The 27,084-nt window shown below is 51.5% G+C and overlaps 2 protein-coding genes across 4 annotated transcripts in view; one reads left to right on the top strand and one right to left on the bottom strand.

Annotated features, from left to right (window-relative positions):
* The window catches only part of MYLK4 (myosin light chain kinase family member 4), a gene marked incomplete at its 3' end in the record, with an annotated part of 89,771 nt that extends 77,020 nt beyond the window's left edge, over positions 1 to 12,751 (bottom strand). The window contains exon 1 of the mRNA XM_081247586.1: positions 12,689 to 12,751. The remainder of the gene's footprint in view (positions 1 to 12,688) is intronic.
* Positions 9,422 to 24,127, top strand: WRNIP1 (WRN helicase interacting protein 1). Of its 3 annotated transcripts, none has more exons than XM_081247581.1 (7): positions 9,422 to 10,227; positions 12,115 to 12,306; positions 12,747 to 12,988; positions 18,798 to 19,027; positions 21,550 to 21,705; positions 22,793 to 22,872; positions 23,408 to 24,127. In XM_081247581.1, exons 1-7 carry the CDS (start codon positions 9,538 to 9,540, stop codon positions 23,699 to 23,701), a joined length of 1,884 nt encoding a protein of 627 aa, XP_081103707.1. In that variant the 5' UTR covers positions 9,422 to 9,537; the 3' UTR covers positions 23,702 to 24,127. The 3 variants fall into 3 exon arrangements, with proteins under 3 accessions (XP_081103707.1, XP_081103706.1, XP_081103705.1); XM_081247580.1 differs by having other exon boundaries at positions 9,422 to 10,269; positions 23,426 to 24,127; XM_081247579.1 differs by having other exon boundaries at positions 9,422 to 10,269.
* Positions 24,128 to 27,084: the final 2,957 nt, after the last annotated feature.

Raw genomic sequence — 27,084 nt, 5'->3', positions numbered from 1 at the left:
TGTATCTTTAGGTAGAAGATAAATTTGGCTATTATGTAATGGTTCATAGTAGGTTTTTAGGTTTTATCCTACATATTCAAAAGTATTGATGTTTCTTGGTGCAAAAGGACCATGGCAGCTGGTAAAATGGTAAAAGGGCATTGTAAGTCCCAGCTCTTACATGGGAAACACTTTCAGCGTAAATGAAGCCTGGGAGGGCACAGGGTGGCACGCTCCTACACTTCTGGTTGGAATGTAAACTGCCCTCATCTTTAGGGAGGGCAATTTGGCCATTCTCTTTGACCCCATTTGCATTTCTAAGACTTTTGCCCCAAAGAAATAGAATTGTAAAATATTATCTTTGAAGTAATACATGATGACATTATTTACTACATTTAAAACATTGAAATAAAGCCTAAGTACAAGTTGATTGAATAGCTGTGGTCCTCCCATAAGAAAGAACATTATGCTTCCATTAAGTCGTGTGCAGAAGAATATTTAACAATGTCAGAAAAAAATGAGTGTGGTAGTTCGGGGAAGTAGTTGTTGGGGTAGATTTACTTCTGTGTAGCCTTGCCAGGAGGTGCTGCCCTCCGGGTGCCAGCTTCACGAAGGGACGTCTATTAGGCCCCTCCGCTTGAGGTTAGACCCCTGGCTCAGGGAGGCCCTGGGCTCACGACCGTCACCCTCGCCTGCAGAGGCCACCCAAGGCCAGGCCCACGGTGGGCAGAATTAGCAAAAGCCCTCGGGGCAAAAGGAACTCTTGTGCTCAGGTCCCTCTGGTCTGTTTGGATTTGGATTCTCTTGGATTTTTGCCAGGTAGTTCCTATTTTATCAGGTCTTTGATACTTTTAAGAAGATTTCTAAACCATTTGATTCAGCATTTTGACTTGTTTTCATCAGTTACTTGTGTTGATCTGAAGTTCCTAGCTGCCATTATTGGAAATGGAAACCCCTTGAATTAATTTTTTTTAATTGAGGTGAAATTTGCTAACAGTGAAATGCACAGAGCTTGGATCTACAGTTCGATGGGTTTTGAGAAATGTGTGTTCCTAATTAACCAACATCCCAACCAGGATACAGAACATTTCCATTATGCCCCCTTTCGGTCAATGCCCTTGTCTCAGCAGCACCGATTTCTAACACTCCAGTTTCCTTAGACGTGCCTGTTCTTGAACTTCCTTCCAATGGACTCACCATCTGTGCTCTTTGTGTCTGGTTTCATTCACTCAACATAATATTTATTAGAATCATGTGTGGTTTTGCATGTATCACCAGTTCATCCTCTCCTAATTCAATGTAGCATTTCACAGACCACAATCTGTTTATCCATCACCTGCAGATTTACATTGTTTCCAGGGGTTTTTGTTTGTTTGTTTGTTTTGCTATTACTAATAAAGCTTCTATAAACATTCTTCTTCAAGACTTTTTATACATATGTTCTCATCTCTTTGGGGTAAATACCTAAGAGTACAATTGATGGGTCATAGGGCAGGTGTATATTTAATTTTATAAGAAATCAACAAGTTTTTCAAAGAGCCCATTTTAGGCTTGTGCCAGCAATGCAGCAGCAATGCCCCAGCGATGCCCCAGCGATGCCCCAGCGATGTGTGAGCGTTCCAGCTGTTCTGCACCCTCGTTAACATTTGGTATTGACAGTCACGTGAATTTTGGTCATTCTTATGGGCGGGAAATAGGATCTTGCTGTGGTTCTTAAAATCAATCTTATTGAGATATAATTTACATAAATAAACTGCACCCATTTTAAAGGTACAGTTTGATGAGTTTTGATAAATGCATAGAATGGTGTAACCATCTCCTCAATTTATACCATATTTCTATCACTAGCCAAAAAATCCCTCATGCCCTGGCCACCTATAATCCCCATCCCTTCACCCACTGATATAACTTCTACACTACAGATTAGCTTTGCCTGGTCTAGAATTTCACATAATGGGAATCATACAATACATATACTGTTTTGTGTCTGACTTCTTTTATTCAGCACAATGTTTCTAAGATTTATCATTGCTCTGTGTGTTGGTAGTTTATTTTTTTACCAAGTAGAATTCCACTGTATGAGTAAACCAAACTTTGTTTTTCCATTCCACTGTTGATGGGCGTTTGCAGTGTTTCCAGTCTGGGGTTATTAGGAATAAGGCTGCGCTAACCATTTGCATACAACCCGTTTTGTGGACACACTTTGAACATGTTTTCATCTCTCCTGGGTAAATTCTCTGGAAACAGAATTACTGGATGACATGGCAAGGGTGTGTTTCCATTTTTAAGAAAACTGCCAAATGATTTTCCAAAATGATTTTACCATTTTATGTTCTCACAAGCAATGCTTTGAGTTCCAACTGTGCCTTGTCTTTGCCAACATGTAATGTTGTCAGTCTTTTTATTTTCAGTCATTCCAGAGGGAGTGTAGTGGCATCTCACTGTGGTTTTAATGTGCATTTCACTGTGCCTGTTTCATGTGTTTTTCTATCCATATATCTTCTTTTGTGAAGTATTCTTTTATACCTTTTGCCCATTTAAAAATGGAGGTGTTGGGAGGGGGAAGGGTAAGCTGGGACGAAGTGAGAGAGTGGCATGGACGTATATACACTACCAAATTTAAAACAGATAGCTAGTGGGAAGCAGCCGCATAGCACAGGGAGATCAGCTTGCTGCTTTGTGACCACCTAGAGGGGTGGGATAGGGAGGGTGGGAGGGAGACGCAAGAGGGAGGAGATATGCGGATATATGTATACATATAGCTGATTCACTTTGTTATAAAGCAGAAACAAACACACCATTGTAAAGCAATTATACTCCAATAAAGATGTTAAAAAAAAGATTAAAAAATGGAGGTATTTTGTCTTCTTATTGAGTTGCAATAATTCTTCATATACTCTGGAAATAAGTCCTGTGCGGATATATGTATTACAAATATTTTCTCTCAGGCTATGGCTTGTGTTTTCATTTTCCCACAGATGTCTTTTTTTTTTTAACATCTTTATTGGAGTATAATTGCTTTACAATGGTGCATTAGTTTCTGCTTCATAACAGTGAATCAGCTATACATATACATATGTCCCCATATCTCTTCCCTCTTGCGTCTCCCTCCCACCCTCCCTATCCCACCCCTCTAGGTGGTCACAAAGCACCGAGCTGATCTCCCTGTGCTATGCGGCTGCTTCCCACTAGCTATCTATTTTACGTTTGGTAGCGTATATATGTCCATGCCACTCTCTCACTTCGTCCCAGCTTACCCTTCCCCCTCCCTGTGTCCTCAAGTCCATTCTCTACATCTGCATCATTATTCCTGTCCTGCCCCTAGGTTCTTCAGAACCTTTTTTTTTTTTTTTTTAGATTCCATATATATGTGTTAGCATATGGTATTTGTCTTTCTCTTTCTGACTTACTTCACTCTGTATGACAGACTCTAGGTCCATCCACCTCACTACAAATAACTCAGTTTCGTTTCTTTTTATGGCTGAGTAATATTCCATTCCCACAGATGTCTCCTGAAGAGATGTTTTTTAAATTTTAATTAAGTTCAATTTATATATATATATATATATATATTCATATGTATATTTTTAATGACCAGTGCTGTTTATGCCCTCACTAAGAAATCTTCATGTACCCCAAAGCCATGAAGATATTCTTCCACGTTCCCCTGTAGAAGCTTCATACTTTTAGCTTTTACATCAAGGCCTATGAGCCATCTTGAATTATTTTTGCCTGTGGTGTAAGGCAGAAACCAAGGTTCAATTTTTCTCTTTCACTTATTCAGTTCGGACGGGATCACCTGTTGAACTCCACGTTAACTTTTAATACACTTCTTTAACAACATCTCTGAGATCCTCTTTACCCTTGCCTCATTCTACCAACCAGTCGCTTAGCAGCTCCCAGTGTATCCCCTACTCATTTCTGGAAATTCCTCGAAGAGTTGCTGAAATGTGCTGCAAGCTGTTCTGTGGGCTGCAGGCCTCACGTGTGTCTGCAGGGTCCTCCTGCCCTGCCAGGTGAAGACCACGGTCAAGACCCTCCTTGGAAGAAGCCTGGGTGCCGGCACTGCTGATGGGGCCTCGGTGCGAGCACCAGGGTCTGAGCGGGGGAGGGCAGAGCTAGGGGATGTCGCCTCCCCTCCAATGCAGCGCTGCTGGGTCCTCCAGATCTAGATTCCTGCCCAGAACATCAGCTCATCTTCTGGTCTTCAGCCCTCTCCCCGTAGGGTTTCAAATTCAGTTTGATGGACAAGAAGGAAACGGATGTCATGGCTCACCCTCCACTTTCTCTTCTTCCTTCTATGAAAAATCCATCTCTCCCCTAAGCAACCCAGTCTTTCCTCCCGGTGGCAATTCTCCACTGTTCCTAGGAGACCATCTTAGTCTCACCTCCCAAAAAGTGCCCTTTCTCTTTATGGAAGGGTTCTCTAAATATCTCCTTGTTGGCAGAAAGTCTTCCTCTAATCTTTCCGTAACTAAAAGCCCCATTCAGGTGGTCTTTCTGGAAGAAACAGAATGCTCCTGCTGTGAACCTCAGGGGAAAGGGTCAAGCCTGCACTTGACGCCTGCCTGACGGCTTTCACTCACTGGTCCCATCCAAGCACAGCCCAGCGCTCCCTACGTGTCAGGCATGGGGCCTGCGCTGTCCTATAATGGAAGTGGGGCAGGAGTGGAAACAGACATGCAATGGGCAGTTATAATACTATGAGGCATCTGTCATAACGGACAGACAAGGTGTCAAATGAGCAAAGGGACCAAACCAGCCTGGAGGGTCAGGGACAATTAACGGGACTTCTCTAAACTGAAGAGTAAGTAGTAACCCAGACGCAGCAAAGGACTGGAAAGCTCTCCAGGGTGAGAAGTGTGGGAAGAAACGACGAATATCTTTAGTGTTTTCATCATTAAACATAATGGTGGCTGCCCGTTTGAGGAAAAACAAAACAAAACCCATCATGTTAAGGAGGTATCTTTCTCTATTTTACTAGAAGTTTTGTAAACTCAGGGATTGAAGCAGAATTTTGGCTCAGTCATTTCACTGTTCACTTTATAAGGTAAAGAGACCTGCTTTCTCCAACAACGTAATAATAACCAGTACTGGCCAATGAAATTCAGAAAGAAAACAAAATAATAGATAAATGTGTTGGAAAGAGGAAAAGTATTGTTCTGATACCGACTCTCCGACACCAACTGGGTGTCCTGCAATTCGATTCTGCTCTGACGCCCACCCACCAGAGTTAGTATCAGAACCCATGGATCAGGGCAGAGCCCTCACAATAATGACCCATTTCAGACTCCAGCCTCAAGGCTCAGGGACCAGCACTCCTACCAACCGGCTAGAAACATGGGGGTCCCACAACCCCCTCCCTCAGGTCTGATAATTCCCTGGAGCAAATCACAGAACTCACTGAAAAAAAATTCAGTTTTTTAACAAAGGATGCACATAACACGAGGTCTGGAGGATCCCGGACGCAGCTTCCATGCCCTCTGCATGGTGACAGGGCTCATCCCACCCCCACTGCTATATTCACCAACCAGGAAGCTCCACCAGCGTTGGTGTCCGGAGGTTTTACTGGGGTTCTACTATGTAGGCACGACTGATTAAATCACGGGCCATGTGTTTGAAGGCAAATCTCCAACATCCCTCCCCTCCCCAGTGATGGCTGGCCTGAAGTTCCAACCTCTAATTGTGTGATTGGTGTTTCTGGTGAGCAGTTCCCATCCTGAAGCTCTCTGGGGACCCACCAGGAGTGGCCTCATTGGCTCTCCTGTCACTCAGGAAATTCCAAGGATTTTTGAAGCTCAGTGCCAAGAACTGATGCCAAAGTTCAGATGTATTCTTTTTGTACAAAGAGTATCAATAGAAAATCACTTAAAACTAATAAAAGAGTTTCCCCCAAAAAAGCCAAATATGAAATAAATTATAAAAGTCAAAGCACTTTTTTTATACCAGTAAGACCAGTAATAAAATAGAACAATCCGGCGGTCTTATTACAGTAGCAAGAAAATGTATACAATTTACTAAAGTTAATAGAAACGTGGCATAGATTCCAGTGGACACAAGGGAAAGTCAGGAAAAGAAAGGCCTATGAGGTTGGGCTAGGCAAGAGGACTCCCAAAGCAGGAAGGGGAACAGACGACCGTGGGGCTGACTTTTAGGATGGTGACTAAAGATGGCAGGGATGTGCATCATGGTGGGATTAACTGAACTCGAAATGTCCAACATACCTTGGGTACGATTACGAGGGGCAAGAGGACGCCTGAGGTTCGATAGTACTACGAGGCCTTTTATAGGGCAGCACGCGGGACCTGCAGCAGGCTGAGACCTTCCTTGCGGTCACTGAGTAGATGGCTGATCTGAGAGTTGAGCCACACACGGAATCCGTCGTCCCCATTGTGATTCTGGGGCGGAGGACAGAGATGGTCACACTGCTCAAAGTGAACGCCGGGTCCGGCTGGAGACAAGAAAGCAGTGAGGGATTAACGGAGGACATTTAAGCCGAGGGTCGACTGCTTTACATGGAGCTCGTTTACTGCGACCTTATAATAGAGTTTACACTTATTTGTATCTATGCTGATTGAAAAAGAAAGTTTAAATCTGGTGAGAGGCTGGTACGGTTTACTCATTTTATTTTTCTACCATCACCATCTAGTGGAGAAAACTTGGAACTTCAGGCAGGATGAGCTGGGGTTCAGGAAACAGAGTAATAGAGGGCTTACTCTGTGCTCCGCACGGTACTAAACACCTTTACATTCATAAGATCACTCAATTCTCACAACAGATTGAGAGGGAGGCATCACTGTTCCCCTCTTAGATTTGGAAGCTGAGTCTGGGAGGGGAAGGAGCTCGCCCAGGGTCACACCATGTCCAACTCAAGCCCAGATTCTAGGGCAAGTCCAGGCACTTTCATCTCACAGTCCATCCAAATGGTGCGATTTTATTCATGTATGACACCATGGGAGTAAAGTACATATACGTATATGGAGAGTTTTGTCTTTTCTTCATATGTTTCCTTTTTCTTATTTTTTCTTTTATACGTTATATAGACGAGCAGAACAGCTGTATAAAAATAAAATGGGGTTATACTATATAGCTTTGTATCTTCTAACTTTTACTCCATATTATGCAATGAATATTTTCCCATTACAGTAAAAACTTTTGAAAATATATATTAGGTAACAATAAAGGCAGATATAGAATTACATTTATATGTAAATACACAGTGTAGTCTTGAGATATTTTTTTCTTTCTGAAATACATTTTAAAAGACTGGAATAGGGTGCTGAAATATTAACAATGAGAATTTCTGAGCAGATTTTCCATAATAAGCATATATTATTTCTAAACAAAACATAAGTTTTAAGCTTTACATTTATTAAAAGACTCAGGAAGCTTCAGAGTTGTTGCCCCGTTTGTTGTCATTATTTTACAATATTTTGCTTGTGTTAGAGACCACATGTCCATCTATTTCTATACGTATTTAAAATTAACATAGTGTATTATATTTCCATATTTAGTAATACTTTCCTTCACAGCTCATTTTGAGGACAGCCCTAGAACCTCACAGGCAGCAGAATACGCTGCGCCAAACCGTGCCAGTTTGGCATAAGGATTATATCGAGCTCAAGGCAATTAAGCTGATACAGGAAGAGCTCTCTGCTCTCGCCCTACTTCCTAAGAGCAGGACATAAATTTGCAAAGGTGTGTTCCCCGCTCCCATCTACCAGAAAGGGCAGAAGTTAATCACAGGAGAAAACTCTAGACCCTCATCGGCCCAGAGGTGGCACTGGAGGAATCTGCACAACCAACTTTACTAACTAGTTCTTGTCTCCCATCAGTTTCCCATGCCTTCCCCCAATTTGCCGCCCTAGAAACTCAAGGTCCTTTTCCTCTGTCTTGTCGCTCCTCTACAAATGTTTTGTTCTTTTGATGAATTGCTACGTAAGCCCGCCCATCACCAGGTACTCCGTGTGTAGGGGCGCTGCAAATGTTAACAGTCTGTTTTTCTTTTTAATCTGTCTTTTGTCGGTTAAATTCACAGGGCCAGAGCTAATAACCCTACGACAAGGAGAGATTTCTTTCCCCGCCCGCAAACCTCTTCTCATAGTACTTGCTTTTGTGAAGTTCGGGGGCTGGATGCTCTGGGCGATAAGTAAAAGGCTATATAAAAGCTCATGATCCTACATTTCAAATTGTATGATGGCCAAACAATAAGACTCCATAACTCATTCTTACTTACCTTTTCTACTAATGCTACTTTTGAGCCTAACATACGGAGTTGGAAAAACTATCAGAAAGTCAGATTTCAGCCCTCTCAACACTTGACAGCAGGTTGGGACACATGCTTCACAACCAGTATCAACTGAAAAAAACACTTCCTTTGCCCTCTCCTTTTATACCATCTTTTACCTAATTCTAGTTCTTTGTGAGGTATTCCTTTTTGTAAAATCATCTCAAATGAAGAGGCTCATTTAACCCTTAGGGGTTTGCGTTTGGGTAAGTTCCAAGGAGAAGTTCTTGTGCAGATTAAATAAACATCCCAGCTTTGTCAACTTTTAGGAAAGCCCCTTCTTTTCTAAAATTGTCTCACTTCTGTTTTCATTCCCCTTCTATTTTCTTCTTCTAAATACCAAAAATGCAGGTTTGTGTCACATTTCTGAAGGAGAAGTTTAGAGAAAAGCAGGAACGCGTGCCGGAGACGGTCATCCCGTCGCCCCAGACCAGACCCCTCGCGGGTCTCAACCCGACGTCGCTCGGCCCGGGGCGGAGCGCGCGGCGGAGCCTGACGCCGCCTCGAGACGCCCGCGCATTTCTAACGTTTAACTACAAAACGGCCGTGAGACACCACGTATGCGAGCGCGCGTTTGGGGTAAAAGGCCAACAATCTGGGGCTGGCGGTTCTTTTTCCGTGTCTCTGGCGGCCCCCGCCGCCGCCCAGGCGAACACTCCCCGAATTCCCTTTGCTCCGTCCCCACCCAGCTCCCCGCCGGCGCGTCCAACGTCTCTCCCATTTCTCCGCCCCCTGCCCTCCGCCCCCTGCCCTCCGCCCCCTGCCCTCCGCCACGCGCGGAAAGCCACTCCCCTCGCGCAGCCGCGGCGCGCTTCCACGGCGCGCTTCCATGGCTTCGCCGTCCACGGAGGACAGGCCTGCGCACGCGCAACCCGCTGGCCTCTCGCGATGCTGGCCGGAAGGGAACGCACTGCAGCCGAGAGACCGTCCACGGACTACACTTCCCGACAGGCCGCGCGAGATGTTGCCCGCGGCGGCCAGGCGAACCACCGTGGACTACACTTCCCGACAGGCCGCGCGAACCGTTGCGAGCGGCCGCGGACTACGTTTCCCGTCAGGCCGCGCGGGCCGTTGCCAGCGGCTGCCGGGCGAGGGGCCGCGGACTCCGCTTCCCGGCGCGCCGCGCGAGGCGCCGGGGCCTCCGGCCGAGGGCGGGCCGACGCGGGCAGTCCGGACGTGAGGCATGAGCGGCGCCCTCCGCCGGCCCGCTCGCGTCCTGCCGCCTCCCGGAGCGAGGGTCGCGCGGCGCGGGGCCTAGCGCGGCGGCCGCCATGGAGGTGAGCGGGCCCGAGGACGACCCGTTCCTGGCGCAGCTGCACCGGGTGCAGTGCCCCGTGTGCCAGCAGACCATGCCCGCCGCGCACATCAACTCGCACCTGGACCGCTGCCTGCTGCTGCACCCGGCGGGCCACGCGGAGCCCGCGCCGCCCCGCGCCAAGCGGCGCCGGCCGTCCGAGAGCTCCGCGCTCAAGCAGCCGGCCACGCCGACGGCGGCCGAGAGCAGCGAGGGCGAGGCCGAGGAGCCGGACGACGGCGGCGAGACCGAGAGCCGCGAGAGCTACGACGCGCCGCCCACGCCCAGCGGCGCGCGACTCATCCCCGACTTCCCGGTGGCGCGGCCCGGCAGCCCCGGCGGGAAGGGCGCGGGGCAGCGGCCGGCGGCGGGCAGCGCGTCCCCGCGGAGCTGGGACGAGGCGGAGGCGCCGGAGGAGGAGGAGGCGGCGGGCGACGCGGACGGCGAGGACGACGCGGGCCGCTGGGACGCGGACGCCGCCGCCGCCTTCGAGGCCCCGGGCGGCCGCCCGCACGCCCGGGCCCCCGCGGCCGAGGAGGTGCGGCAGCTGCTGCAGGGGAAGCCGCTGGCCGACACGATGCGGCCCGACGTGCTGCAGGACTTCGTGGGGCAGGGCCGCGCTGTGGGGCCCGAGACGCTGCTGCGCTCGCTGCTCGAGGCCAACGAGGTACCCTCGCTCATCCTGTGGGGGCCGCCGGGCTGCGGCAAGGTGAGCGCGTCCGCCCGCCTCGCAGCACCCCCCGGGCCGCAGGCGCGTTCTCCGGGCGTTAACAGAGTGAAGGTGTCTGAATGCGGGGGGTGCGCGGGAATCGGGGGACCCCCGTGGCGGGCCGCCCAGAGCCGTGGTCCACCCTATTCCGGGGGCGGGTGGAGTCAGGTGTGCAGCCAGCAGTCGGGAATTGTAGAATTTGTGTTGTGCTGTTTCCGGCTCCGTTGGTTTTTTCAGCAGACGGGTCTTCGTTAAAACTTGAGACTGTGCTCGCTTAACAGGACTGACAGGAGAACTCCTTCCCCCTGCGAGCCGCCTTCATCCACCGTTTCCATAACTGTCCTTAGGATGGCTTGTCCTTTAAAGAAGCAACATCGGTGCATCTTGGTGGCCAGTGCTTTCTTAGGGGCGGGCACAAGCCCAGAGGAGGGCACTTAGGATGTTGGGGTCTAGAGAACACGTCACTGAAAGAGCGCTGGGGAGACTGGGAAGGAGCCCTAAGGAGGCAGGAGCTAGGACGGAAAAAAGAGAAAGCGAGGAGGTGCTGAAATACATATTTTCCTGTCTTCAGGGAAAGGGAGGAGAAGCAGCACCAGGGAGCGAAAAGCAAAGCCCAGGACGAGGCGCGAAGGGGCTCAGAGCTGTGAGCGGGTCCAGACCCCTCAGCGCACGAGGCCTTTTACGGATTTTCTCCAGTTGTTCTTTTCAACTTCGTCTCCCACAGCTTAGTCGCATCTCCGTTTATTCCAGTTCCTAGAGTGAGTCCTGCTCGTGGTGTGCCTTCTTGTTTGCACTGGAGCTTTTCTGAAGCCAGGAGCAATCAGAGTTGACCCCGGAAGCATGGCACCACGCGGTAGCGTTCTTAGTGATTCCCTAGAGCTCTTAAGACGGTCAGAACAGCGAATCAGGTGGAGGGCGTTGAGGCAGATGGCAGGAGAAACGCCCCTGTGGAGGGCGGGGCGCTCGCGGCAGATGCCTGGCAAGAGAGCCGGTGGGCCGAGCTGTGCAGAGTAGTGGTTGGTCACCGGTCACAAGCGAGGCAGGTGTGGCCTGTGGCTGGGCTTGCTGAGGAGCAGCCGCAGTGCGTGACGATGCTGTGCGACTTTCAGAACATAGAACGCCCCTTTCCCACTCCTTCAGGAGCACATTTGCCTCTCATGACACAGTCTTCCGTTTTTCTTTACCTCCATCCTTAACCGCTATGCTTCGCTGCTGACAGTAATAATAAAGTTAATAATAGCGTGTGTGTGTTTATCAAGCACCCGCTGAACGCCGGGCGCTGAGCATCGCTTGCCGGGAAGCGCCGACAGGGTCGCAGTGCTGCTGTTCCTTCTCTGTCCCTCAGTGGACAGTCCCACGGGGCGGGGGTCGCCCTGAGCGCCGGCGGTCGTCATTGGCCTCTCAGTTCAAGGGCTGGCTCTCCTTTTCCGAGCTGCCCTGCGGAGCTTTCGGATGTGGCCCAGCCAGCCCCGTGGGTCTGCCCCTCACCCGTCGGTGGTGCTGTTTCCTTGGCTGGCAGAGGTCACCGCTGTCGCCAGGCTCCGCTGCCTCAAGGTGGCCGCTCTTTCCGGGGGTTCCAGAGACCTTAGCGTCCCCAGGAAGGCATCAGATGGGGTTAGACACGAAGGAGAGGCGATCAGGATCGGCCGAACTTTCAGCTGCTTCCTGTTTTCTTTGTAACATTCTTTTCCACGTTTGGAAGCGCGCTGCGCTGTTTCCGATCGTATCTGCTGCCGAGCGCGCCTCAGCGTCCAGGCTGCGGGTAAACGCTGCGGCGGCTGCTCTGGCAGCCTGGGTGCGCGTCCCTCCATCTCATCAACTTCCACGCTCTGCCCTCTGTCGCAGACCACGCTGGCCCACATCATAGCTAACAACAGCAAGAAACACAGCGTGAGGTTCGTGACGTTGTCGGCGACCAGCGCCAAGACAACCGACGTGCGCGACGTCATCAAACAAGCTCAGAACGAGAAGCGCTTTTTCAAGAGGAAAACCATCCTTTTTATTGACGAGATTCATCGGTTCAATAAGTCCCAGCAGGTATGTTCACTTCTTTTTACTTTCTTTTGGTCCTTGTGAATGCTGACTTGAGTGTAAAGCCCGTGAGGTCACTGCATAAATGCTCGGGGCGGGGGGTGACGGTAACTCTCCGTCTGCAGAAGCCTCGACCCTCAGCCCTTCTCCTCTATGCCTATGTCCTCACTTTTTCTTAGCGTTTTTTTTTGGTGACCAGAAAATGCTTCCTCTATCTGATAAATGAAATTGTTGGTATACCTCTGAGCTATACATATCAGAAAAGCCACTTTGGGTCAAGCTTCCACTTTTCATAAACGTTTAAACATCAGGACTCACAGTGAGCAGTCTAAGTTCCTAACCTAACCCTGAACTCAGAATTAAGAAAAGGAAGGAACAGCTGACTTACCCAGGATCCTGCACGTTGTAGACGGGGGTCAATTTCTTTTGTTTTCCTCCACGATCAGGACACGTTCCTTCCTCACGTGGAGTGTGGAACCATCACGCTGATTGGGGCGACCACGGAGAACCCCTCCTTCCAGGTCAACGCTGCTCTGCTGAGCCGCTGCCGGGTTATCGTTCTCGAGAAGCTTCCGGTGGAGGCTCTGGTGACTGTCTTGATGCGGGCGATCAACTCCCTGGGGATCCACGTCCTGGACTCCAGCCGCCCTGCCGACCCTCTGGGCCATGGCAGCAACAGCGGCTCTGAGTAAGTGACTCCGGCTCCGGCAGGCCCCTGGGGCAGCACCTCCCGGAGAATCCCGGGCTGGGGCTGGAGGGGCAGGGTGGAGAAATGTCCTCCTAGGAGAGACGGGAATGGAGGAGGGAAGTGCTGGGTTACAGTCGGGCAGACAGGTGTGGCTCTGTCTCTGCAGAGGGTTCCTGGCTTTTCACATGCGAGTTAGAGACCATCGTGGGCTCATCTGTAGTTCTTCCAGCTTTAACTGCTTAGCCCCTTACTTTAGTTCTTGGGTGTTTGCTTTTGTGCCGACAGATTTGGGTCTTTTCCTAGCACACTTCTTTTTTAAGGCTTGGAAGACCGACCATGAGAAGCCTCATTGATTATTTACTTCACAGGATAGACTTACCTTACGAATCTTTTGAAGTTTATGCTCAGATCCCAATTTCCTGTTCCTGCAGGTTTTTTTCTTTTTAAGACACTAAGAATTAGTATAAACATTACCATAAAACTCCTTAAGTCTTTTTAGGATGATGTTTGAGCACTCTAGAAGTCAAACTCAGGTCCGTGAAAGTAAAGAAATTTTAACTGAAAATGATGCATTCAAGGCTATCCCTTTCCTCTTGGTGATCTCTTTCTGTATTGTGAGAGCTGCGTGACGCACGGGGTGTGTATCGTGGATGATTGGCTGGGTTACTTGGGGCAGAGGTTTTCCCTTATTTGTATTAGGGTGTATTCCTCAGCTGCCCCAGGGTCCTGCGTCAGCAGCCATAACGGTGGGGGGCGAGGCCCATCTGCTGGGAAGCTGGTGCCTCCACCCTCACCCCCACTGCTCTGGAGCCGCTCTTCTGTGAGGATTAAAGCACAAGACCGAATTTTAGGCTCAGGGCTTAGGTTTCAGCTCGCCCTCCCCCTGTGTCCGGCCTCCGAAGCTCGCTCCTGTCTTGGTTGCCGGAGGAGCAATGTGGTGCCTTGTGAGAGCCCTGGACGCGGCTGAGGACCCCATCAGCACCCAGGTCGCGTGGCTTTAGGGTAGAGCTGAGGCGGGACCGCCACCCGTGGTGGAAGCTCAGGGAGGGGCCTCTGCGTGCGGGGCGTGCGCCGGGGTCTGCAGGGCTGCTGCCCGCTCTGCGCGTCCAGTCCAGCTTTCCTCCAAGCAGCACATCCACTGCAGACTCACAGAACCAACTGATAAAGGGAAATTGAGAGGGGAAAAAATCCTGACTTGTGTGTGTGTGTTTTTCGTGCATGTACTGTTTGTCGGTATATGTCTACAACTTTCTACCCCACTTTTTTATTTATCTAGGGTAATTTATTTACTTTATTCACATCAGTATTTCATGGGATGACTGTCAGGTTATCCCCTCCCCCCATCACTGCCGCGCCATAGTTGAAGTGAAATGAGGACCAGGGCAGCAGGCAGAGTGGAGATGATCAGGCTGAGCTCGTGGGTCTGCTTGTTAGCAGTTCTGACAAGAAGTTAAGTTGGGAGACGTCATAGGTCACTTGCTCAGGAGGCTGAGACACAAAAAGGCCGAGTCATGTGCCCCAGATCACACAGCTTGAATGATGGAGCTGGATTTTGAAAGCGTGCTTCTAACCCAGTTGGAAGAAGGAGCCTGAAGTTCAAAGAGTTACTTAGTACCTCCTTGGTACTGAGTGAAAGTGCTAAGTATTAACATTCTGACCTTTCTCTGTGCTTCTTCGTGTCCAGGCAGACTGTGTTAATTTGTAAAGGATTAGGAACCAAAGGCTTCCATATGTAATTTAGCAGTTGTGTCTTTTGACCAGATCTGCACGTCACACTTACCAGGGATACAGTTTGAAAAGGCATGTGCCCGGGGTCGGGCCCTGGAGGCTGTGGAGTCAGTAAATCTGTGCTGAGATCCACACACCTGGATCTTAGGAAAGTTCTCTGTAACGTGACACACGTCGCTCTTGTTACCCTGACCGTGGAGTGTTCCTTTTCCTTAGAGCCACAGAGCGTTGTTTTGTCCTTCGGGGAGCGGTTAACCGAGCCACATATGTGCTTCTGTTCTGCATGAAATAGCACGCGCGTTTTCACTTACTTCACTCCTCCTGCAGCTTAGACATCCAGCTGTAGAATCCTCCAGATTGCAGGAAAACAAGGTGCAGAAAGATGCAGGCCTTGGAAGGAGAGGGGGAAGGAGGGAGCAGGCCTTGCCGTACGCGCCCAGGTTCCGGCTCAGACCACGGGCCGCTCTCCAGCTAGAGGACTAGGCTGTGACTTCTTCCTCTCTGGGTCCCATTGCTTTGGAACGTGATCTTTCCCAGTGCACGTAAACCATTTTTTCCCTTATTATGGAACAGTTTTTCAAATCACATTATAGAGATATAACCTACAGTCTATTGCTTATTTCTCTGTGGGATGCTGTGCAATTTCAGGCACTCTATCCCCAAGGTAGGTTGTGCCTCATTTAATTCTTTTATGACTTTGGAAAGTTACTTCCAAATGAAAAACATTGTAAAAGTGTATGCTTCCGTTTTACAGTAGCCTTAAACTCTCGAGCCGGGGCACTGTCCACGGGATCTGTGCAGTAGTGGCTGTTTGCTGAGGAGTTTTGCCAGGGGCGGTGCACACGTCCCTGCCTCTGTTCTCGCGTGACCCTCCTCCGTTCCCTCTGCTGAGATCTCAAGGTGTTCTGGCGCATTTCTTCCTCTTCAGAAGCCGGCTGGAGTCAGCGGGGTTGGGATGGACTGGCGGTGGCAGGGACCTCTGGCCGTCCTGTGCAGCCAGTTCCCATCAGAGACCTGGCGCGTGACCGTCCCGAGTGGCACCTCGGCTAGCGGAGCCCAGGTGCTGACAGATGCGTTTGTGTTTACAAAGACTCATTTTGGACGGGGCTGAAATTGGAGTGTGGCTCACATGGAAGAGGGGCTGTGGAGCACTGGGGGCCGGGGTGGGCGCCCTCCTGTCCCCCTGACTCCAGACCTGATGGACAGGATGACAGTGGAACGGTGTGGACTTTGGTTGAGAGTCTAAACAGCGAAGGAAGGAGTTCCTTTTCCACCCACGTAAAACTCATCTCCATTTTTAAAGGCTAACTCACAGTCTGCTAGTCGGCTTCTCAGAATGAGCGAGGCCCACGAGGGGGCGTGGAAACGCGGGAGCAGCGGGAGGGCTGGGCTGTGAGGCCACCCGCCTGTCTGTTCTCTGCCCCAAAGCACTTCATGCCTCGCGGTGCATCCGGTGAACAGTCACACAGGAGGGAGGTATGTGCACCAGAGCCCTGACCTGAAGGTGGCAGAGCGACAGGTGACTTTACCTCTTTGTTGCCAGTGTTGACATTGTTTATAATCCCATTTGGTTAAAAAGTAATATTCAGAGTTCTGAGTAGCTTGCTTGTATTTCAAAATCATATATTTTTTAGTAAGATTGCAAACGCTATGTGGTATGACCCCAATTTTGTTTTAAAAACGAGACTGGATATTTATAGGATAGAAATTCACAAGGTGTTCAGAAGGCTCTATCTGCCACCCGGTGTGTCCGGAGCTGCAGGTCACACCACCCAGGTCCGGTGAGGTAGATAGAGACACGGGTGGACGGCCCACAGAGGAGATCCAGCAGATGACCTGGTAGCTGCTGTTCTCTAGGTGGACGGATGAGGGGTTTTTATGGTTTTGGTGCTTCTGTACTTTCCGTGTGTCACCATGTTTAAATATACACGTGTCACTCTGAGATTGTGGGAAAATTGAAGTTAGTCCGTTCGTTGTGCAGATGCGGAGTGCCTGACGCCCACCGGGCACCGGGCATAAAGAATGAAACATGATTCCTGTCCTCGCGGCCCGGCAGTGGCGGGGGGTGGAGAGACGGCGTGTCACCACCAGATGGCCCGGCTCCAGGTGACGCTCACTCAGGGCTCTGGCTCGATCCCTTTCCTCCTGCAGATGGCCCTGCGGGCTCTTGGTTGCTAGGAAGCCTTCCAAGGAAATGGAAAGCGTTGCTTTTATTAGTTCTGAGATGAGATGTTCAGGCCCTGTGGGTCTCCCTGCCCCCCTCAAAAACACAGGCGCGTGTATACACGCGTGTACACACACGTACACATACATGTATACACGCATACACACATGCACATACGTATACACACACACACACACAGATGAGGTGCCATCACCAAGCCCCGACTGCCCTCCCTCTTAGGCATACCTGGGCTGCCACACCCCCTCTGATGTGGGCCTGTGCAACACATTCTCTTTAGTGTGGGTTGTCTAGTTTTTTCCAAATCATCAAAAATCTGCTTCAGGGCTTCCCTGGTGGTGCAGTGGTTGAGAGTCCGCCTGCTGATGCAGGGGACACGGGTTCGTGCCCCGGTCTGGGAGGATCCCACATGCCGAGGAGCAGCTGGGTCTGTGAGCCATGGCCGCTGAGCCTGCACATCTGGAGCCTGTGCTCTGCAACGGGAGAGGCCACAGCAGTGAGAGGCTCGCGTACCGCAAAAAAAAAAAAAAAATTCTGCTGCAGAAACGGGCCGTCAGCTCTACAAAGAACCAGTGAGGTGGCCTCGGTGTGTGTGGTGAGTGTCTGATCAGGAAGGGAAGAGGGTGGGCCTGCAGGCTGTTGCCACAGCTCTGGGGCCCAGGCAGCTGTGAGGAGTCCTGGGAGAGTCACTCACAGCACAGCTAATCCCTGGGGTGGGAGGCGGTCCCCGGAAGGCTTGCCTTTGGTGAGGGAGCAGGGAGATGAGTGAGAGCAGTGGCTTGGGATCGTCAGGGAGTGTGAGGTGCAGATTGGGATTGTTCAGGCTGTTCACCAAAGCGAGGTGGGGGATGGGTGTGTGGTCAGGAACTCTGGATGGACCTCCGTAGACAAGCTGGGCCCCTTTGGTGGCCACCTCCCACTCCCCGCCTTGGCACAGCCCGGTGGCTGCCTAGGAGCTGTTTTCCAAGCAGCTGATGAAGGTTGCCGATGACACGGGTGAGCCGTAACTTTGAACAGTTATTTTTTTGCTTTGCGCATGCGCAGCTGGCACCTAGCTGGGAAGAGTAAGATCCCCTCTAGGTAACTAGATGTGTCACATATCTTGTGTGACTAGACTGGGAATAGGAAATGTAGTTCAGTTACAGTCGTAAAGGAGTCATAGTTAGACCTCCTTTACGAAGGCCCGCATGTGCTTAGTACCCCCATGGCAGCATGCCCCAGGCCTAAGTCCCAGAGCCCTGCTTCTGGGTCCTGCTGTGCCCAGAGGAACGGGGGACCTGGTGGGTTGTTTGTAAAATAAGGGACATGTGTATGCCTATGTAGTTGTCACTCGGTATCTGCGGGGGAATGGTTCCAGGGCCCCTGCCCCAACAGATACCAAAATCCGAGGGTGGCGGACGCTCAGGTCCCTTCCGCAAAGTGGCGTAGTGTTTGCATAGGACCTGAGCACACCCACATACTTCAGATCATCTCTAGAGGACTTATAATACCTAACACAATGTAAATGACACGTAGATTGTTGTTAATATGTTGTGAGTGCTTTGTAAATAGTCGTTGGTATGCAACAGATTCAAGCTGTGCCTTTTGGAACTATCTGGAATCTTTCCCCCTGACATTTTCCATCCGAGGCTAGTTGAATCCGTGGACGCGGAACCCGCAGATGCAGAGGGCAGACGATCCAGTGAAATCACCTCGCGACTCCAGGGCGAGGCAGTTCTCAGTCTTGATGATGCCGACCGGCGTGACACCGTGGACCCGCTTTAACACAGTGGTTTGGGATCCAGGGCAGAGGCTTGAACCTCGGGTGGCTCGTTAGTGGCCTTGCGGGGACAAAAGGTCACAGAGTGCTGCGGGGTGAGCGTGTCCCCCCAGCGTGACACGCTCCCGGTGGTGTTGCAGGCCCTCCGTGTTCCTAGAGGACAAGGCAGTGGACACGCTGGCCCGCCTGAGCGACGGGGACGCACGGGCCGGGCTGAATGGGCTGCAGCTGGCGGTGCTGGCCAGGCTGAGCGCCAGGAAGGCGTTCGGGAAGAAGAGCGGGCAGAGCTACCCTCCCGGCCGCGTGCTGGTCACCGAGAGCGACGTGAAGGAAGGCCTCCAGCGCTCTCACCTCCTGTACGACCGAGCAGGTGAGTGACCGCCCGAGCCGTGCGGCCCCCGGGCAGCTCCGTGTCGGTCGTAGAGGCGCCTCCCGCCCAGAGCCCCGTGTCACAGACCTGCTTCCCGATTCCTCGGGTGCAGAGCAGGGCGGCCCTGATGAGAGCGGGTGTGAAATTGCGGGAAGTGGGGTGCGCCTCTAATTTCAGAAGCTCAGTTTAGTTAGAGTTAGCTAAGTGAGAGTTAGAATCCTTAATTCTTAGAGTCTCTGCAAAAAATTAAGTTTACACAGAACTTGGTGCTTTTATTTCATGATAGCTTTTTAAAAAATTAAAGTTGACGTGTGTATTTATCTGTTTTCATAGAACCGTATTTACAGGTACCAAATACGATACCAGCTCTTACTAAATTCCTGACCTGGCAATATTAAATGTCGTACGCACAGCACGTTTGTGTCTTTTTATAAAAGACGCGGGTGCTGAAGAGAGTCTACTGCAGATGAGGCCATAGGGTAGACTTGGGTCTGTGCGATTCTCGGCAGTCACACGGCAGGAACCGGAGTAGCTTTCTACACCTTTGAAAGGAAGCTGATGGCTCGAGCTGTCACTCTGTGTGCCGTGTCTGCAGTGCTTCCAGGTGCTTCTTGGTGATGGAAGCTCCTTCTACTGGCCAGGGCGGGCCGTGGGGGAAGCTTGGCAATGACTGGTTCCGGGCATGGCCTCCTGATGAGGGCACCGAGCGGGCCGTGTGACCTCTGGGAAGCGCCTCAGCCGACCGGGGGCACTAGGGACATGCTGGAGGCCTGTCATGGCCGCTCCCGTCTATGTCCCAATGCAGCCCAGGCATCTCAGCCCCCAGCACTTTGTGCCCCGAAGTTGTATGAATGCTCAGAAAATCTGAACAGTAAAACGTTCTGGGTGTAGAGCATTGCTTCGCTTTGGCCAAGTGCAAGGATTGGAGATGTGAACGGAATGTAAAATTTCCAGAGGTAGAAATACGCCCCCGTGCTGGACTCCCGTTGTTCCTGGGGGCTCTGGTCTTTCTCCCTTGTGGTTGTCCTAAGGTGATGCTGCGTTCTGACGGGACCCACTGGACCTGCTCTCACCTGTCGTCAGCCTGTCAGTTAGAAACCAGAGCGCTGCCGTCTAACGTAACGGTAGCTAACGTGGACGTTTGTCTTTTAATTTTCAAAACAACCTTAGGTGGTAGGTAACTATTAATGTTGCCCCACTTTACAGATGGCAAAGCCTGAGTTCACAAAGCAAGTGCTAAAACTCATCCTCAAATCCAAGTCTGACAGATTCTGAGGACAGGACCTTCCCCCGTGTCGGTGTTGCCTGCACGCCAGCCCGCCCCACGGTCCCCAGCCTCACCCCTGCAGCACATACTTACGCACGCGCGCGCGCGCACACACACACACACACACACACACACACGTGCACGCGCACTGTCAGACACATCCCAGCCAGGGGTTCCTGCTTCTCGGGGTCACGTTCCATCAGGGGGAGCCACGCACGACGGGGTCCCCCGTTCTCCGCAGCGCGAGAACCCGCACGTTCTGGAAGCCTTCCCCTTGGTGCCGCCCCCGCTGTCACACACCCCCCACGGTGGGTCGGCAGACACAGATACACTTCAGATCCTAGAGACTCCTCCTCTCACAGGCTGTGTTCTATAAAGACGGATGATAGAGGCCTCGCCCTGGAGCCTGCTTACTGGTACTCTTGGCCTTTTTTGTAACTGCTGAGACAAAGACCACCGCCCCCAGGATTTTAATTATTTCTTTTCACGTCATCTAGCATATAGTTACCCACCTGTGGGATTCGGTAGCTAGCTCAGATATTTCTGTGTCAGCGGGAAGAGATTTCCAAATGAGAACAAGTTCTCTGCCCTGCGTTGAGGTTGAGGCTCTACACAGGTAGTGTGGAATTCTAGGCTATACAGTGGTGTACGGTAAAAGCAGAAATAGATGCTAGCGTAGAACGTGTAACTCACGCGCGTTCTTACAGTGCCTGCCCTGTGCCTGGCAGACGTTACGAATACAGCCCGTGAGCTAGCTGGTCTTGCACCCATTCTACAGGTGAGGGACCAAGACACAGACGGGGTCAGACTTGCCCACGGTCACGTGGCCGGCGCGCTTGGCATTTAAACCCCGGCCGCCTGACTCCAGAGCCCGTGGCCTCGACCGTGTTGCCTTCATCAGGGACCTAGTAGAAGTGTGGGACCCGAGGACCTGTGCCGCGGGGGAGGCTCAGGGTCGTCTCCTCGCTCGCCCTTGACGGGGTGAGCGGTGCAGAGCTCTCCCGCGTCCTCCGTGTCCGCGGGTCGGCCGGGCCTGTGCTGCCGGTCCTGCCCACATCCAGGCTCAGCGTCCCACACCGGTCGCCGGGCCGCTTGAGGGCGACTGTCAGACCTCGCTCTCCTCAGGCCTCCCTGGGCCCCTCACTAGTTCAGGCTTCCTTGAAGTCAGCCGAGCGAGAGCAGCGTGCGGCTCGGATGCGTGTGAGCGGCAGACCCCGCGTCCCGCCGAGGCTGAGCCGTGCTCTTTGGTGTCCAGGAGACGAGCATTACAACTGCATCTCCGCGCTGCACAAGTCCATGCGGGGCTCGGACCCGAGCGCCTCCCTCTACTGGCTGGGGCGCATGCTGGAGGGGGGCGAGGACCCGCTGTACGTGGCCCGGCGGCTCGTGAGGTTTGCCAGCGAGGACGTGGGTGAGTGACGGGGGGGCCCGGGGCCCAGGGATGCTGCTGCCTTTCGGCCTGGGAATCTCTTGGCTCTGTGTGGGGCAGGTGAGGAGGAGGAGGAGAGCCACTGTGAACCCAGCCGCTTATTCCCGGGGAGGGGGTTGTGCTCGGGGTGTTTGTCTCCCAAAGTCACCGTTTTCTGTTTCCTCTGCGGTGGGGGCCGCGCAGGAGGACAGGCCCCTCATTTCATCTGCACTTGGCTGCATGTCACAGGTAGTGCGTTGTTTACAAAGTGAAGGTTTGTGGCAACCCTGCGTCACGTGGGTCTGGCAGCACCCTTTTTCCCACGGCAGCTGCTCCTGTGGGGCCTGTGTCACACTTCAGTAGTTCTCATGATATTTCACGCTTCTTCATCTCCGTTATATTTTTGTTATGGAGATCTGTGATAAGTCATCTTTGATGCCACTACTACAAAAAGGTAGGCTCACTGAAGGCTCAGATGATGGTTAGCATTTTTTTAGCAGTAAAGTATTTTTAGACAGAATGCTGTTGGTGACGGTAGAGTGTAAACGTAACCTGTATACGCACTGGGAAACCAAACATTTCATGCGACTTGCTTTATTGCGGTATTCACTTTATTGCAGTGGTCTGGAACCAAACCCACTATGTCTCTGAGGTGCCTGTGTTGAGATAAAAGAAACATTTTAAATTTGCTTTGCAGTCAGGTGTTCTGGTTCCATCAGACAGCTCCTGAGAAAGAGATGGAAGATTCTGGACACTATTTAAAGAAAACGACCAGAAAGCTTTCCCTTTCTTTGGTGTTAGTAAATGTCCTGCTTTTAACGCGTCCATCCTTGTGACTGTCTTCACGGCCTCTGCTCCGTATGTGGGTCGTACGTAGTCTCCTGTTTCTCCTACTAGATGTAGAGTTTTTGTCCGTGAGGAGACAATTCTTGACACTGCACAGTAACCACTCAGTAAATGTCTCGAGTAAGCTAATGAGATCAGATTTTGCTGAGTGGATTTTTTTGGCCAAAGTCTGCAGGCAGTGATGGGTCAGGATGAGGGTGTGCGTTATGACTTACACGTGCCTTTGTCTCTGTGTGTGTGGCAGGTCTGGCCGACCCGTCTGCATTAACACAAGCAGTCGCTGCCTACCAAGGCTGTCACTTTATAGGCATGCCCGAGTGCGAGGTAAGGGAACCCGCTCCGTTCTTTGCAGATCGGTCCCTTGCTCTCACGCTGTGTCCCTTCGTGGTCCCTCACCGTGGGTGCCTGGGCCACTGAAGAAGCTGCTTGGCTTTCTCACTCGCATCTTAGAAGCTTAAGACTCTAGAGAGGGGACCTCAGGTGTCAGCAGGGTCATGTGTTCAAAGTGGGGGAGTCCTGAGTGCTGAGGAGGTGCCCAGGGTTTCCTGGGGACAGAAGTGTCAGAGGGGCTGAACAGGAAATCTCTGCAAGTTCACCCACAAACAGAGCCACTCCTGCTTAGCTTTATATATTCGGGTTTCAAGAAAAATTTCATATAATAAAAACTTCTTTCAGTTTAAAAAAAAGAAAAGAAAACCAGTGGTCTGGTTCAGCCTCTCGCCTCAAGCAGGAATGAATGTCTTCTTTCTGTCCTAGGTGATCCAGACTGTGGGCAAAGCGGGGGAGTAAAAGCCTGGGGGCGGGGATGGGGGCGGGGGGCTGTTCTCAGAACTAACCAGAGGCGGCGCCTCCGTGACAGTGGTGCCCTCTCGCCCAGGTGCTCCTGGCCCAGTGCGTCGTCTATTTGGCCCGAGCCCCGAAGTCTGTCGAGGTGTACAGCGCCTACAGCAACGTCAAGGCCTGCCTGCGGAACCACCAGGGGCCCCTGCCCCCCGTCCCCCTGCACCTGCGCAATGCGCCCACCAGGCTCATGAAGGATCTAGGCTACGGCCAGGGCTACAAGTACAACCCTGTGTACAGCGAGCCTGTGGACCAGGACTACCTGCCCGAAGAACTGAGGGGCGTGGATTTCTTTAAGCAGCGTCGGTGCTGACTCAGAGGCTGGGCCAGGGAGGGGGAGGCCCTGGATCACCTGGTGGGTGGCCTGGCGGGAGTTACAACAGGCCGACCTTTCGTGCCAGAGATGTAAGCGTTCCTGGGGCGGGGCCCGGTTCCTTCAGCCAAGCGTGTGGCGTCGAAATTGTGTTCGTTTGCACTCTGTGCGACGTTATGCTCATGAAAGGGTCTGGCAGCTCTGTGCAATGAATTAACGTTATGAGGGATGATCTATTTTGTCATAGTATTTAAGTCATAATGTCATTTCAGAGTTCAGTTCTGTAGGGTTTTTTTCCTTTAAAAAATATATTCTGGGTAGTTTCAATTGGTAAAAAAATGTAATTGTGATTTAATACTGCATAGTGTTTTGGGTATTTTTTTTATATGCAAAGGTCTTATGAGCCAATAAAATTATTTCAAAGTACTTCAATTCTTGCCTGTTTTTCCACCTGGGATCCAAGGTACCAACATCTATCACCATCACATTTTGGTAGGTAAACGCTGTGAAAGAAGAATTTTCATAGGTGACGTTGGAAAGTTTGGAAGTCCGTGTATCTTTCGAAAATTAACTTTTAACCATTTAGAAGGATTGTGTAAATGGCCTCTGAAAGAATCAGCAGCCTCCCGTCCCGGGCCTCCCCACTTCTCCAGACTCTTGAAGCCCCATGTTTCTGAATGATATATCCGGTTTTGCCTCTGTGTTTGCTAAAGTTAAATATGCCCCCGTATGCGCACACACACAAACACACACACATACAGATCACACACACACATCTCACACACACATACAGAGCTTCGTTTGCTTTGTATCGACTGCTGATGTAACCAAAAGTGGGGTCCAGCTGCTCACTGTACAGAAGCCAATAAAGAGGCCAGGTTGGTGGAGAGGAAAGATTGCTTTATTTTGGATCCAACAGCCAGGGTCGGGGGAGGGTGAACTCGTGTCCAAAGGCTGACTCCCCCCTGACAGCGGGCAAGGGCTTCTATGGGTGGAGGGAGGGGGCTCCACGCAGAAACAGCACAGGCAGCTCTGACGGGCATCTTGATATTGGCCGTGCGGTGCTCTGACCAGCGTCATCTTGATTAAGTGCAGTTAGCCTTCAGTTCCAGGGTCGGTTGGTTCCCATTTCCTTGAGGCCAGTTCTCAGAATTGTGGCAGCTTGTGTCATGGCTGCAGCCTGGTCATCATGCAGTTCGCTTCTTCCACCTGGTGGGGTTTCGGTATCTACAAGACGGCTCACAGGATGTGGCTCAGAATATGACCTGTGGCCCTTGAGGAGGAACTACGGGGCCTTGACTTCGCTTAATGACTAAACTGTTGTCTTGTCCTGTTGGACCGCTTTTCTCTGTTTCTGCGTTTTCTCACTTCTCTGATTAAACTTATTTGCCTAAAGTTTTTCCACAGACGGCAGGCTGAGGACGTGGGGGAAGGACCCTCGGGTGCTGCTCCGTTTCACTGATTCTTCTCCAACTCCTTCCTAGCCGTTTGGCCCCCATTTCCCCAAGGACACTACCATCTACTCGTCTGTCGGTGGTCACCCCCGCGGTGTGACCCCCTCCTGGGCACCTTTTGCTCCATCCGTGTGTCACATCTGACCTCGGGATCCTGTGCTCTCCCCTCTGCTCTGGTGGTGCAGATCCTGCAGTCGCTTTAAGGAGCGTGGAGCCTGGAAGGCAAGATGATTTTAGACCTTGAGAGTCTGGAAGTGCTCTTACTCTACCTTCAGACTTGCCTGATGGTTTGGGAATAAGTTCTCGGTTGGGCAGCGTTTGCCAGTTGCCTGCCTCTTGCCCACGTTGCTGTCGAGAAGTTTGACCTCTGCAGGCTGAGCGAATCTTCTCTCTCTGTTCCCGGGGTCGGAAAGTTTGCGATGATTTTCCTGGGCATTTGGTGGAGCCTTTCAGTCTGGAAGCTCAGGTCTTTGAGTTCTGGGAAAGTTTCTTTTCTTTTCATTCAATAAACACTGAGTGCCTGCCTCACACTGGGCTCTCGTTGGGAACATAAGTGAACAAACAACAACAGACAACAGTCCTGTGCTCGTGAAACAGCGTGGAAAAGAGCATATCAATGTGGCAACGGGATAAGTGCTAAGGAAGAAGTGCTGCCCCGGCATGGACGCAGACAGGAGGGGGTGTGGTCCAGATGTTCGGGTGGCCGAGCAGACCCCCGCGAGAACGAGAGGGGAGTGTGCCCCGGAGGAGAGCCTGCCAGGCGGACGGAGGGGCGAGTCCACAGGCTCTGAGCAGGAAGGTGCCTGACAGGCTTGGTGTCCGGTGAGGCCGGTCCAGCACGGGAGCAGATAGTGGCACCACCGGGAGATGATGGCGTGGAGCCTTCTTGGTCGTGGGAGACTTGGCTTCTACTCAGGGTTCCTAGCAAAGGAGTGATGTGGTGGGACTTGGGTGTCGTGAGGGTCACCTGTGCTGTGACCCGGAGACAGGCCAGAAGGGAGGAGGGGCGGCCAAGGGCCAGGCAGCATCTGTGAAGCCTGGGAGGTGCTGGTGCGCAAGCAGTGGTGGCGGAGATGGTAAGGCTGGTCTGGTGATGAGGGCGCTTGAAGGACGAGCCAATAAAATTTGGTGACAGGTCGTGTGTGGCGTGTATGTGTGAAAGAGGAGCTGGTGGTGGCTTTCGTTTACTGAGGTCATGGTAGGTACCAGCTTGGTTCTTAGCGCTTTGCAGGGACTACTTATTTGAATCCTCGTAACAACCCAGGAAACTAAGCACCATTATTCACATTTTCCGGGTAAGGAGGCTGGGGCACAGAAAGGTTGGGTAACTTGCCCTGGATCACCCAGCTCACAAGGGGGGTCCTTGGACGCAGAGGCCCGCTCTCACGTGTGGATTCTTCTCACCTCCACTTTCTCTGGTCCGTCTTTCTGGAATAGCCTCTGGAGCTTTGCCCTCTGGAGGTTGTATCTGTTTCTTTCCTCCTTATTTTCCATCCTTTGTCTTTTTGCTCTTCTCCCTGAGAGAGTTCCTCAACTTTATCTTTCCTCTTTGCCACCATCATGTTGTAAATTTCCGAGAGCTCACTTTTTTGGTCACGTCCTTTTTTTTGTTGTAGCCTGTGTGTGTTTGGTGACTACTTATCTTATCTCCATGAGGATATCAAATTTGTTTTTTTTCTCCCTGTATCTTCTCTTTCCTTCCACCGTTGTTTTTTCTGTTCGTTTTGGCCTCTTTCACAGCACTTTTTCCTCAGATGTCCGGCAACCCCGGGTTAGGTGCTCCCGTTCAGCTCAAGAGCAGATTGGAAGCTCAGAGCATATGGGGCGGGGACAGGGCCCGGGGTGTGACTTTGATCCTCAAGGAGCCATTTGTTGGAAACCCTGGAAGCCAGGGTCTTCAGGGCTTTTCCTCTTGGGCTGGTTAGAGCC

Source organism: Mesoplodon bidens (assembly GCF_964165515.1).
Source record: "Mesoplodon bidens genome assembly, chromosome: 10".
Taxonomy (NCBI): Eukaryota; Metazoa; Chordata; class Mammalia; order Artiodactyla; family Ziphiidae; genus Mesoplodon; species Mesoplodon bidens.
This window is presented reverse-complemented; position numbering and strand designations above follow the sequence as displayed.